Raw genomic sequence first — 14,368 nt, forward strand, 5'->3', positions numbered from 1 at the left:
AAAAAAAAAAAAAAACTAACAAACAAAAAAAGGCATGGTACAATATGTTCCTGAGGGCCATGCATCATTCCATTCACTATTTGCTTGTTTTCTCATGACCAAGGACTGTACATAAATGTAAGTCTCCCAAATCTCTCAGACAGGTGTCTGTTTGTCATTATGCTTTCCTGCAGCCCTTGTTCTCTTTTCATCAAATCTCACAACCCTTGACAGTTGATGGAATGCTCTCTCTCTCTCTCTCTCTCTCTCTCTCTCTCTCTCTCTCTCTCTCTCTCTCTCTCTCTCTCTCTCTCTCTCTCACTCAATCTCTCTCCCACACACACACAAACAAATTAACTGTATAACATTTTCAGAATGTGAAATAAAATGACTAGATCAAAAATTACATATCCAGAGTGCAAAAGATAGACATTTTCTGTCTCTTTTGCATACACACACACACACACACAGAGAGAGAGAGTAAGATTAAAGGCTGAGATTCTGTTAGCAAGTAATATACACTTATAGTAGTTAGTATACACAGCAGTTACATCGTAGCCCACAAAGGATAAAGTTAGAATAGTATTTATAATTCTTATTTTATTTTATTATTTCTCTTTTTTTATTTACCGTTTCCTTTTTTAATGCTTCCTGTTACTTGAGCTTGTTTGTTATTGTTGTTTCCTTTTGATTATGAAATTCCTTACGAAATTAACTCCCCAAGCCAAAACTCAGGAGCTCACAGAAAACAGATACCATTCTGCCATGCACAGATACCATTCTGCCATGCAATAAAACAATAAAACTGATCTGGAAAAGAGATCTTCAAGGAGTGCAAACAACACCTATTTACGACCTCCTTCCTCCCTCTCCTCTCCCCTCCTTGCCTCTGACTCTCACTATTCTCCTCCAAAAGCAAGAATATCCATATGCCATGTCATATCTTGTGAAAATGTTGTTTTTTCCACTTCATGTTTAGTATCATTTTAAAGGTCTCTGTGCGATTGGTAAAATGGTCTCAATTTCACAATTTCACAATCATCATTTACATTATGAGAAAGATCAAGATCTTTTGTAGAATTGTGTTCTGCTGAGAAGGAGGTGTGTCCGGGTAAACCTGGTTCGACCCTTATGAGACCGCGGGAACCTATGAACCAAAATGACCGCTATGTTTTTTACAACTGATTTGAAGATTTCTTTGTCGTCTGGTCTGAGTATTTAAGGAGAGTGACAAAACAGTACGGGACGATTCTGTAGTCAGATCAGCCCATAGTGTTGAGTGTATCTCACATGCTCCATACTATGTACGTATCTTTCTGAAGTCGGGTATATTATTATTTACTCAAAAATGTAATTGTGTTGAACACATTGTGCCCATAGAGTACATTGTATAGTTGTTTGTGCTACTACTTGTGCACATTGGTTAGACTATGTGTCTTAAATTAGAATGACTGTTACATGTGTGACTATGTTTAATTTGTTTGTCTTCTGCATGGATCACATGGCCGTTCCCCATATGGCTACAGTGTCTTTGCAGGAGCAAGGTTGCCACGCGGTTACAATGTGATTCACAATTGCACTATTCTTTCTAAATTGGCTTTTCATTATGTAATTTGTTTCATTATGTAATTGACATGATACAATTATACCAGACTAATAATAAATTGTTATCTTTGATTTATCCTAAACTCGTCTGAAATCATTATGACTAGTAAACTGTGAGGAGGCTTCTGTTACCGCAAATCTATGGCTAGGATAGGTCAAACTGAAGGCTCGAGAATGATAGGAGCAGTAGGCACATAATCGGAGACCTTCTGATTTCTGTCTATCGCTGCTGTTAGCAAGTTGTATGGGTAATGACTAAATAAACTACACTTTTATCATAAGCAAGCAGTAGGCGGCGGGCAAAACATGTATTATACCTACATCCTCTGACTAGCATCAGACTGGCGAGTTTGTGATCGTAAGATCCACGTGAAGCTAGCGTGAGACTTAAAAGAGACATTAGGTCCCCAGTGATTGGATAATTTAAAGTATTGTGAGTCCGGAATAATCACATATCAAAATTAATACATAATCAACCTTTGTGATCAGTTTTTAAATAAAAACATTGGAGCTAGACTAGGATTTAAACTAAATCCTGATAAATTCAGAAGTGCAAGTAAAAGAACGAATACGCATGAAACCTTTGACCAGGCCGCTGGATTCTAATATTTGGGCTGGCGGGTGGATCCTTACAATTACTATTCCTTCTTTTTGTTAGTTTTAATTGACATTTTACAAAAAAAATTTTAATTAAATTAAAAATCAAAAAAGGTTAACAAAAACAAAAAAAACTTTTTTCGTTTTCTTTCTTTGTTCTGACCAGCTAGTGCAAAGAAATCTTCAAAAACATGTATTTGAAAGGCCTAGCCTCTGTTTTAATGTGAAATACAACATTAATTTAAAGATAATTTTGAACAATTAGAAAAAAATGACTATTTTTAATGATAAAAACATTTTCATTGCAAAAATATTCATTAATACCTTCAAATTTTCTCAAAATACTAAATAAAAAAGAACAAATATTATTGAATAAAAATATATTCCATTGATTTTACTGGGGGGCAAAAAAGTTACATTTCAGGTGTCCGGTCACTTTTGACCATGACAAAACTAAGTATGAGTCCCAAATGAGGGCCGCCCAAGAGTTAAAGTACTCTATTAATATACAAGATATTCAAAATATTAATTCCATTAAGTGGCTCTCTGACCACTGTGACAGTGTGTTTTTCCCAATTGTGAACGTGAAGAAATGTAAGTAAATACACAGCCTGTATTATAACTGCAAAGACAGAAACAAACAAAGAAATATAAACCACTGAGGTTGGCTATTTTTACTTTATACTATTAATCAGGCACTAAACAAAGGGTCATTTCTTTTTCTTTTCTTTTTTTTAACAGGCATTTTGACAAGCACACAAACCAGCCACTGGGGTTTCATACGTAGTTAATGACAGCTACTTTGCAATGATAATAAAAGTGGGACGGTCTCTGATCATTCTCTGTGTCTTCAACAACAGCACTGACACAAGCTAGAAGATTTGCTACTTTAAGGACTTTTGCAGTATTATTCAGTGCTTTATAATCTTGTTGATGATGTCTTCGTTTAATGATTCTGCATCTAACATCACTCAGATTGTACTGCCATTGCATCAAGATTTGAAAACATTTTTGTCTGTGTCCTCATGTGTTATTTTCCTCTATGTCAACGGTGTCATGATCTTCACTTTAAAGAGAAAGACTGTTTTTCAGGAGGCATCCCGCTATATTCTGTTTGGACACATGCTTTGGATTGACACGTTTAATCTTGTGATGAGTGTAGTGCTGTTTGTGTGCGCTGTTTGTAGGGTTTTTGTAATGAAAATCGTCTGCCTTGTGCTTCTCGTTGCTGCGACAGCTATCTATCAGGTCTCTACCTTGAATCTGGCATTAATGTCACTGGAGAGGTATGTGGCCATCTGCTTTCCTCTCAGACATGCAGAAATCACCACTAACGGAAGAACTAACGTGGCCATCAGTGTCATTTGGATGATAAGCTCCCTTCAATCCCTGTCCGAGATTATTGTCTTTTATTCCATTGATACCACAAACATAGCACTGAATTTGTTCTGCTCAAGAACTACTCTTTTCAGGCTGCAGATCTACAAGAATCTTGGTATAGCTTTCACATGTATGTTTTTCATGTCTGTGTGTTTTGTTATTATCTTTACTTATGCCTCTATAGCAGCTGTGGCTAAAACAGCCGCCTGTGACAAAACGTCGGCCAAAAAAGCCAACAAGACTGTTCTGCTGCATCTAATACAACTGGGACTCTGTGCTGCGTCTATCTTAGTTGGAGTTATCCAAGATGCCATTTTCGTTTATACTGACTATATGACTTCAATTAATGTGATGTATTTTTGCTTTGTAGTGTTTATGATTTTTCCAAGATGTTTAAGTCCTCTTATATATGGTCTGAGAGATCAGGCTTTCAGCTGTTTATTTAAATACTACTTCACTTTTGGTTTCAAAAGGAAAAACAGTTGTAAAACAGAAATACATTTAGTATCAGGTGGTTGAGAAATAGCAGATGTAACTGATGGCTATTGAAATGCTATCTAAAATGTTTTAGTAAATATTATTTTGTCACTATCTTTTGTCACTATATAATTGCAAAGCATTAGCTTATACAATGAGCACGAGAAGTTCAGCAATAGAAAAATAACTTGCAAGTATATTTAACAAATAATGTTTGCCGGTGCACTGACCACAGATATGGTTTTGCAAGTATTGTTTTTAATAGTTAATGTTTTGCACCCTTTCTGGCCACGTGACAAACATAATCACAGTTAATTCTGAGGTTCTATTGATATTTTGTTTGTCATTTTATGGAACATATGTAACATCAAGCTGGGATCAGAAGTAACAGCCTTTTTGAAGGTTTAACAATAAGAAAAATAAAATACTGTGTCAATATTACTGACAGCTTAATCAGACATTTCTTTCTTGCTAACATAGTAATACATTTTATAAGCAATTCATATGCAGTTCAGTTTATAATTTTTTTTTTTTTTCATTTTTGATGGCAACACATTTACAATACTAGCATTACAAACTAGCTTTTGCATGAAAGGTGTAAATTAAATCATTTAAACCTGTAAAAAAGATAAACTGGTTGTGTGCATGTTTGACACATGATATGGCAAGTGGACCATGTTTTTGTGTGTGTGTGTGTGTGTGTGTGTGTGTGTGTGTGTGTGTGTGTGTGTGTGTGTGTGTGTGCATTAAAGCCACGTCAGAACTTTACAAGCCACTGCCTGTTTTTTTTTTTTTTTTTTCGAAACCAATGGAGCACAAAAGACACCACCTTACAGCCAGTTCTAAAGATTTCTTTGGTCATGTCACCCACAGTGCTGTTTGCCTATACAATGGAGAAGGAGGTCTCAGAACAAAAGTGGGCTTTTCTAAAATGATGGGCTTTTTTATACTACTGTTTCTTAATCATTCAGTGAAAACCATGTAGTGAAAATGATGCCCTATACCTGACCCCTGACCCCACCCCAGTGGTGGTTCTACATTGAATTACACCTGGGTGAGACCTACTTCAAACCCCACAAAATTATTTTCAACTATGTTATGAAAGATATAACAGAATTTAATTAGTACACCGTTTAATTTATGCAATATGTGGATAAAATGACCATAAATTAATATTCCCATTCAATGCAATGTATCTATACATTGTATCTAATTTGCATATTAATGTGTTGGAGCAACATTTAATGAAAAAAGAAGTGTAATAATTGGAGTAAGAATTGTCAACATTTTAATATCTAATATTTCATAGGAATATTGATGTATAATTTATTTGCATATTCACTTGTTGTGTGTCCTAAAATGCCTGATAAACATGATTTAAGTCCTGATGTCCTCTACATGAAATCAATGCCCTGTTCTGTAACAGAAAGTCATTTTTTGATTTTAAACTCCATAACATTTTGACATAACATCTGAGATGATGGTTAAAGAAATACAATTGGAAAAGTAGTCTGATTTAAATTATAATTAATATAAACAAAAATGTGCTGGAACTATAGGCCTGTATTTATAATAATATGAATGAAATGTGCATTATTTGGAAGAAAGTAGAGGTGTGACTGATTTCAGCCGTCTAATTCCATTAGAGTATTGCTCTATACTTGGATCCCCGATGAAAAGTTGATACCAATTTCCACTTCATGCCCTCTTTATCCATGCTCTTCTGAGTTTTGCTTAAAAATGAAAAATATTTGCATCATTTATTGTATGGGTAGAATGAAGAATGACCAAAACAAATCAAATTTGTCAAAATTTTAAGAACTTTTTACTGTTAAAATAATAGCAACAGGGTGCTGCACTCTAAAAAAAATGTTTGGACTCAACAAAATGAATGCAATAGTTTGCATCAATCATTTTTATGTTGAAATTATGTTCAGCCAACAACACTGAGTTAATGGAAATAAGTAACTATTAACTAATTATATTTAAGTTGTTTATTTAAAAAAAATGTATTTGTAATGAATTTGTAGCCACTCACAACCCAAACTTATATATATTTGTTTTTTTTTAGTGCAAGACAAGTAAATGTTTCTAAAATAACACAACACATGCTTTTGTAATATTTTTTATTCATTTATTTATTTTTTATTTTTTTGGAACACACACAGACACAACCCTCCCCTTTCCATCCGCCCCCACAGACACACTAAACAGCCACTGGGATTCAACACGTACATGATTTAATGAGTTTAACCATTTTTAAATTGTGATGCTGTGACAGCACTCTGATCAGTCTCTCTCCGTGGCTTCAGCAACACACGAGCCTGGAGATCTGAGGTTACAAGGACACTGTAGATTGCAGTGTTATTCTGAGTGGGTGTGCTATACCAACATCTTTGGTCAACATCTTCATGTCTTATTTTGTTTAAATATGTCGGCTTTTAACGGTTCTACGTTGAACCTCTCTCAGATTGTATCACTGCTCGATCGAGATGCACCGGTGAAAACTTTCTTGTGTGTGACTCCATGTGTCATTTTCCTCTATGTCAACGGGGTCATGATCTTCACCTTGAGGAAAAAGACTGTTTTTCAGGAGGCTTCACGTTATATTCTGTTTGGTCACATGCTTTGGCTTGATACTCTCTATCTTTTTATGAGTGTAGTGTTGTTTGTATGTGCTGTTAGTAGGATTACTATAATGAAAAATCTCTGTATCACTCTGCTTGCGGCTGCACAAGCTCTCTATCAGGTAGCCTTACTAAATCTGGCTTTAATGTCACTGGAGAGGTATGTGGCCATCTGCTTTCCTCTCAGACATCCAAAAATCACCAGCTACAGAAGAATTCACATAGCTATCGGTGTTGTATGGATGATGGGTTTGATTCAGTGCTTGTCTGAGATTATTATTTTCTATGCTATTGATTCTACAAACACAGTGATGAATTTATTCTGTTCAAGAACCACTCTTTTCCGACTTCAGATCTATAAGAAACTTGAAATAGCTTTCACATGTATATTTTTTGTGTTAGTATGTTTTGTTATTATCTTTACTTACGCCTCTATAGCAGCTGTGGCTAAAACTGCCTCCAGTGATAAAGCGTCGGCCAAAAAAGCCAACAAGACTGTTCTGCTGCATCTAATACAACTTGGACTCTGTGCTGCTTCTATATTAATTGGAGTTATCCAAGAAGTCATTTATGTGTATACTGACTATATAACTTCATTACATGTAATGTATTTTTGCTTTGTAGTGTTTTTGATCTTCCCTAAATGTTTAAGTCCTCTTATATATGGTCTGAGAGACCAGGCCTTCAGCTGTTTATTTAAATACTACTTCACTTTTGGTTTCAAAAAGCTCAATAGTTGTAATACAGATATACACTTAGTTGGAGGAGACTAATAAAAAACCTAAATACTGTATAAAATCTATTAGAATGTTATCTAAAAATCTTTAGAATTGCTAAATATGTGATTCTGTATTGTGATGAGATATTGGAGATCAACCACACTAAAATATTGCATGTATTATACAAACATATTTAACCTGTCACAATATTTGCAAGTGCAATGACCACATATATGAGATTTGAAATGTTTGTTGTCTGTTTGTTTAATCTTGTACTGTATTATGAAAACTGTTTGAAATTTTACAGTTTACTTTCAAGCTTCCAGTCTAGACTGATAAAATCAAACTAATAAATGTGCAACAATTAAAGCATTTTAATGCGGCATGTTTATTATGTTCATCAACAAAACTCATGTAATGTGTTTGAGCAAGCTTTGCAGCTTTTTCTTTTACTGATCTTATGCAATTACGAGAGTTTACACCATAGCTGTTGCTCAATGCTCTGTAATATTGTATAGTATTTTACTTGCATCTTTCCATCATTACTTTGTTTTATACCAGTAAAGGTCTATGAACAGTTTCTTGTCTGTGTGTGTTAAAAGAGTTGATCTATACTGTTTGACTCAATGCAACTCAATGTTTTGCAGTATCTCCTTTTCAATGCATTTGCGCAATTTATTCTATCAGCCTATTAGTAATATTTCTGATTTGAATACATTTGATTTATTTTGATTAAATTCAGCCTTTGTTAGGCCTTGATCACACTACACTTTGCAGCAGTGATGTAGTATTGATTTAAGATGGGCATACTGTGAATTGATCATATACATTATACACACATTCATATTGATAAATGTATAGAAGTCATATATTTAACCTTATTGAATGTAATACTATATACACAAGAAACGAATTTGACATTCTCTTATAATGCATTGGACACAAGTGGTGTCATTTGTTGATGTTTACAAATACATAAGACCTCATCTTTTATATCATACTCTGACTGCATGTCCAGTCCTGTATAGACAGTGTGATGCTTTAATTGATTTGCATCACTTTTGTGGCAACTTTAAAAATATAGTACTTTAATAGTACATATTAGTATCTAAAATAGGCCTACATATTAGTACCTTTTGCCCAATTGACAGTATTGTATAATTTTTTGCACATAATTTTTATTACATATTAAAATAATTTATAGGCTTATTTTCCTATAAAACCATTCTTTTCAAACCAGATTTCACTGTCACTTTCTGACAGATCGCTGAAGCACCTCAAGTGGCACGTGAACCGATCATCTCTTCCTATTTATCAGTTATAATTACTGGTTTAAACATGAATGAACATCAGAAAGTATGATGCTGTGACAGCTCTCTGATCTTTCTCTCTCTGTGCCTTCAAGAAAATGCAAGCCTGGAGATTTGCAGTTAGAAGAACACTGTAGCCTGCAGTATTATTCAGTCAGTGTGTTATAACAACTGTATGGTGAATACATTTATATCCTACTGTTCTGAAAGTCTAATGTCATTGAATCTAAATCTACTCTCAATCAGACTGTACCACTGGTGGATCGAGATGCACATTTGAAGGTGTTCCTGTGTGTGATCCCAAGTCATTTTCCTCTATGTCAACAGGGCGATTTTCACCCTCCTGTTTTTCAGAAGATATCCCACTACATTCTGTTTGGTCACATGCTTTGGCTTTATGCTCTCCATCTTTTTATGAGTGTAGTGTTGTTTGCATGTGCTGTTAGTAGGATTACTATAATGAATACAGTACAGTACTAGACCATATATAAGAGAACTTGGCGAAACATTTGGCGAGAATGAACAATAAAAAGCAAAAACTCCATCACATTCAATGAAGTCATATAATCGGTATAAAATGACTTCTTTGATAACTCCAACTAAGATATCACAGAGTCCCATAACTGAGAGATTATTTTTCAGGAAATGTCAGTTGTAGGTTTATAATCAGGTTTAGGTGCTTCTACACCCGTGTTAATCAGCTAGCATTTCCACTGTTTTTTACGAATAACGTATAAGTAAGGTTGGTTTAGGGGTAGGGATTAGGTTAAGTCTGTATTTTTGAATAGTAATGTAGATCCAGGATCAACAAAAGATGTTGATCCAGGAACATGTCTTACTTATCACTGCCTTTGTTTCATTGATTAATTCGACATTTGATTCTTGACCAGCATGTATTCTGTCCAATATTTAACCAGCGCTGTGTTGCCAAATAACCAAGGTTGGGTTGTTATTAACCCAGCATTTTTTTTTTTTAGAGTGTACATAATTAAATAAAACATTTATTTATAATTCTGTTTGTGCTATCGACCTTACATTTGTGCCTTATTTTTTCATAGTTCATAACTTAACAATAAAAGAACATTCATTAGAATATATTATTTATAAATACAAACAAACAATGCAGAGCTTTGAAGAGTATTTCATAATTGGCAAGTAAGCTTTGAACAGACTTAGTTCCCTTTTTGGAAATGTCATTAATATTGACAAAAAGTTTTGATAGGATCTATTACTACCAAAAAAAACAAAAAAAAAAACACCCCATGATGACATTCATGAAATGTCATTGCCATTTTCAAAACACGTCATTATATTTCCCTTATATTTCCCTGATTTTTAAGAAAAGGAAGTGCATTTTTTTGTGACTTGAAAGCTCTGGTGTATCAATACAAACACCCCCACTGGAACTCCCCTTTGCCTCAAAGTTAATTCATTATTTATGTGCTGAAAAATATGTTTGTTTTTACACGATTGTTTGGGAATAGGCATTTCCACAGAGATGAGATTATACTAATAGTGCTTTTAAAAATAAAAAAAATAAATTTGGGTTGGGTTAGACCATATTTGACCCAAAGTTGGGTTTAAACAACCCAACATTTTAATTGGATCTTGTAATGTTTACCATTAGGTTCTTTTGACAAAACATTTTAATAACCACAGACTAAAATAAAATTTTATTAGAATGAATAGGCCTCTTAAGGTTATCATTTAAGCAGTATCATCATAATCAATAATAATAATTAATATTATTATTATTATACTGCCTAGTAGCAGCACTACTAGTAGTAGTAGTAGTGTAATTCGCTATGTATAAAATATTCTTAAATCTCTAAAAAATTAGTCTCATTATTATTAAACATGATCTGAGGGTGCAATACTCCGTCAACACCGATAGAGGGAGAATTTCATTTCTTAATCTCAACAAGTATGGCGGCGTACAGAAGGAAACTGTTTGCTGTTGGATTGAGGTTGTGTGTAATATTTTTAATTGTCTCATTCTTCAGTACGTACTTAATTTCATGAAACCTGATTGTAGTATATGTGTGGTTTCTGATCCGTCGCAATAAATAACTCAACAACAGTTGCGTTAAACAAACGTCTTTAGATTCGCTCAGATGCTTTGACTGCTGTTGTACGTTACTTCCTAACCCTATTATTTTAGTTTTATTATGACTTTCTTATTTTCGTTTTGTAGCTTATTTTATTTAATCCTCATGTGTTTAAACGGTCGTGTATATGATGTGTTGTCCTTGAACTGAGTGAGTTGTTTTTGACATGCGCTTTGTCATTGTGTTTTGTGTAGCTGTGCAGCTTCCCTGAGGAGAGGAAGCTCCTGTCCGAGCAGCCGCAGACTCCTCCGGAAGAACTGGATGAGCCTGAGTGTCACCGGTGCTCTGTGTGCGGTTCCTTTCATCCAGGTCTGCGCCATTAATACTGTGGTTGGAATATTGACAACTTTTTAATAGTGATAGCTGCTAATATTTAGTACACAAGCGCAGAAATTTCAGGTTTGACATTTTCAACCTTTTTGCTATACTGAAAGACCTAATTTAGTATATTCCCTGTCAAAAAATACACTTTTAAAATTGTGCTTGTATATCTCACATTATGCTTTATTGCCACCAAATCTTGGATTCTATGTTTTTGTTAGCTTGTTTTATTTTAATTTAGAATATTTTTTGGTATTGATTGTTTGTAGGTCTCACTGATCTGAGGTTATGCACCTTAGTTTTTAAGCGAAACAAAGGTATTTTTTGTGGATAATATTGTTGAATAATATATGTTTACTCACAAACTGAGGCACTTAAGCTCAGATGAGGCCTGCAAACAATTTATTCTAATAAGAAATGCAATACCTGTGCTAAAAAAATAATAATAATTTGTTCACAAAAAGATTGAATTTTATTTGAAAATAAAAATCATATTGAGAAATTTATAAGCAATTTTGCAGGCTGGTCATGATGCCACTATTATAACAAGTATAACATGCCCCCAAAAGTACACAAAAATTATTTAAAAAAAAATTATAATTGGGAAAGTTGTTACAACGTGTGTGCAAAGTCAGTAATTTTGCAATTAAACAATTAAAATCCTCTTTTCACTAAATTATTATCCGACAAACCTCTTAACCACTCTTTCCTCTTTGTCTTGTTTAGAAACCAGAAACGTTGACCCATGAAGATCTGGTGCGGAGAGCCTCATCTCTTGTTACAGACAGTGCTAATACTTACCTCTCACAAACTGCATTAGCACTGCTTGATTCCTTAACAGGTTATATTAAGGTAATCAAAACTATAGGAATATTTGTTTTCATTTTCTTGATTAATTAAAAATTGCAAAAACAAAACCGACATACTTGTCTTCTCTAGGCTGTAAACAATCTTGTGAGGCTACACGAGCACTATGTGGCTTCCATCAGCCAACTTTCTTCTGCAGACGAGGATGCAATCTGGCAGCTCATTCTTAGTAGGCGTAAGGAGGTAATGACTTGGAAAAATACAGTGTTATTGTTACAGAGTTATTGTTCAAAAGGTTTCAAATTAGAAATACCATTTGCTGTATTTAGTGGTAGTTGTGTTTTTGTGACACTGGTTATATACATTCTTTTGAATTAAATTGATTGCAAAGTTGTTTTTCATTTAATTAGGTAACTGAGAGGAGAAATGATTTGAAACGATTTGAATCCTGCTGGATGATTGCCATCGATCTCTCGAAGATGGCAGCAGAGGCGGCTTTCAATGCAGGTAGCTTTCATTTTCTGGAACAGGCATTTAAGTCTTTTTTGTTAAACCACCCACTCCCCCCTTCTGAACATCAAGTTTTTTGGTTAATATATATAGGAATAAAAAATATATCAGTGTTATTATTATATTATATAATATGTGACCCTGGAGCAGAAAACCATTCTCAAGTCGCTGCGGTATATTTTTAGCAATAGCCAAAAAAACATAGTATGGGTCAAAATTAACCCTTTTTCTTTTATGCCAAAAATCATTAGGATATAAGTACAGATTATGTTCCATGAAGATATTTAGTAAATTTCCTACCGCAAATATATCAAAACTACATTTTTGATTAGTAATATGCATTAATAAGAATTCATATGGACAATTTATAAAGGCGATTTTTGCATTATTTTTTGTACCTTTAGATTCCGTTTTTTTAATAGTTGTATCCCGACCAAATATTGTCCAATGCTAATAAACCATACATCAATGGAAAGCTTATTTATTCATTTTTCAGATGATGTATAAAGCTCAGTTTCCAAAAATTGACACTTAAGCCTAGTTTTGTGGTCTATGGTCACATATTTAATATAATTTTATTTTATAAATTATATATATATTTTTTTAAGAAGTCATATTTACTGATTAAAATATTATGATATATAAAATATTACATTAAAAATAATTTATCTTTTTAAATGCATATTAAAATGTAATTTATTCGTGTGATGGGAAGGCCTGTACATTTTCAGCAGACATTACTCCAGTCTTCAGTGTCACATTAACCTTTATATTAGAACCAAATATACAGATTTTTTTATTTTTTATTGTCACCACAGGGCATGCCAACAAGAAGTTTTCTTGTCAGTTATTATAGAGCCATAATGCACATGAATTTAAATCATATTACTTTGAAATAAGTATGATTTAGTGTAGATATCTACACTAGCTGCTGCCACTTGGTGGTCATTTGTTTAGTTGCACTTTTAGCCATATGGAGAAAAGCTAAACCATGCTTGTCCTCACCAGGGGCTGACCAAGCTTCTGTGATAGCACAGAACAATCTGCAGCTCACACAGTCCCAGGTGGAACATCTTCGACAGCAGATGCAGGAAGCTGAGAAACAGCTCGAAGACTCAAAAGCTGAAGAGAGTGAGAGATTACAAAATGCTCTCAGCACTGCAATGGAGGATGAAGACGTGCCAGATGCATATTTACGAGAGGACTAGTCACATCAAGACAGCTTTAAAGTGTCTTAAGCACTCTGATACACAAACCTATACTACTACTGAAGCACATTATTATATTTCTGTTTGATTAAAAGGATACATGCTGTGAGAATTTATGTAAATGAAACATAAGTATTAAATAGAAAACTATGAGGGCAGGAAAAGGGATAAATACTTTCTAGATTTTACATTTGTTTGTAATTGATATATGAAATTACAATTGAATGAAATAGATTTCCATTTAAACCAGTTTTGCATTATTATTAGTTTCATTCATCAGTCTCCTGTTTTACTATGTTGACAATATGTGCGAGTTATGATTACAGACAGATGCTACCTTTGGGATTTCTTATTAATTTTTAAATAAACAGTGAAAAAAAGTTTTTTGATTGCCTATTTACTTTACATTTATTTTGTTTTCATGATATAAATGGTTTAAAAATGTTGGTGTAAAAAAAAATCTATTATCATTTTATTTCAAACTATTTCCACTCAGCCATCCACAGACCACAATATATAATCTACATCAGTATATTACAGGCTAATACATTTTTAAAATAATCTATTCAAATGTGATTTGTGAAGACTTCCCTTCTAGACCTAAATTTGCAGTATCACTAAAATATATTGGCGTCTCTCTCCTGTTTGTCTCTTTAAATTTCTCTTGCCATTCTCGGCAACAGTAATGAATCACTTATCAGAGCCAGGCTTCCAAACACT

General features: G+C 33.7%; 3 protein-coding genes across 4 annotated transcripts; all 3 read left to right on the forward strand.

Moving 5' to 3' along the window:
* The first annotated feature begins 3,117 nt into the window (after nucleotides 1-3,117).
* Nucleotides 3,118-4,178, forward strand: LOC127985942 (odorant receptor 131-2-like). The gene has a single exon (XM_052588155.1). It carries the CDS (start codon nucleotides 3,118-3,120, stop codon nucleotides 4,078-4,080), a length of 963 nt encoding a protein of 320 aa, XP_052444115.1. The 3' UTR covers nucleotides 4,081-4,178.
* Nucleotides 4,179-6,469: 2,291 nt separating this feature from the next.
* Nucleotides 6,470-7,438, forward strand: LOC127985602 (odorant receptor 131-2-like). Its single transcript, XM_052587636.1, has one exon. It carries the CDS (start codon nucleotides 6,470-6,472, stop codon nucleotides 7,436-7,438), a length of 969 nt encoding a protein of 322 aa, XP_052443596.1.
* Nucleotides 7,439-10,564: 3,126 nt separating this feature from the next.
* On the forward strand, nucleotides 10,565-13,914 carry LOC127985944 (diablo IAP-binding mitochondrial protein). 2 transcript variants are annotated; one of them, XM_052588157.1, is made up of 6 exons: nucleotides 10,565-10,661; nucleotides 10,997-11,111; nucleotides 11,850-11,975; nucleotides 12,063-12,173; nucleotides 12,341-12,437; nucleotides 13,449-13,914. In XM_052588157.1, exons 1-6 carry the CDS (start codon nucleotides 10,621-10,623, stop codon nucleotides 13,646-13,648), a joined length of 690 nt encoding a protein of 229 aa, XP_052444117.1. In that variant the 5' UTR covers nucleotides 10,565-10,620; the 3' UTR covers nucleotides 13,649-13,914. The 2 variants fall into 2 exon arrangements, with proteins under 2 accessions (XP_052444117.1, XP_052444118.1); XM_052588158.1 differs by having other exon boundaries at nucleotides 10,622-10,696.
* Nucleotides 13,915-14,368: the final 454 nt, after the last annotated feature.

The sequence above is a fragment of the Carassius gibelio genome, chromosome B21 (assembly GCF_023724105.1).
Source record: "Carassius gibelio isolate Cgi1373 ecotype wild population from Czech Republic chromosome B21, carGib1.2-hapl.c, whole genome shotgun sequence".
Classification (NCBI taxonomy): domain Eukaryota; kingdom Metazoa; phylum Chordata; class Actinopteri; order Cypriniformes; family Cyprinidae; genus Carassius; species Carassius gibelio.

Bases quoted from the DNA above. Each gene is read 5' to 3' on its own strand.
- LOC127985942 (XM_052588155.1), top strand. From the start codon at position 3,118: ATGTCTTCGTTTAATGATTCTGCATCTAACATCACTCAGATTGTACTG.
- LOC127985602 (XM_052587636.1), top strand. From the start codon at position 6,470: ATGTCGGCTTTTAACGGTTCTACGTTGAACCTCTCTCAGATTGTATCA.
- LOC127985944 (XM_052588157.1), top strand. From the start codon at position 10,621: ATGGCGGCGTACAGAAGGAAACTGTTTGCTGTTGGATTGAG. The intron at 12,174-12,340 runs GTAATGACTTGG...TCATTTAATTAG, and splicing joins TTCTTAGTAGGCGTAAGGAG to GTAACTGAGAGGAGAAATGA. The intron at 12,438-13,448 runs GTAGCTTTCATT...TGTCCTCACCAG, and splicing joins AGAGGCGGCTTTCAATGCAG to GGGCTGACCAAGCTTCTGTG.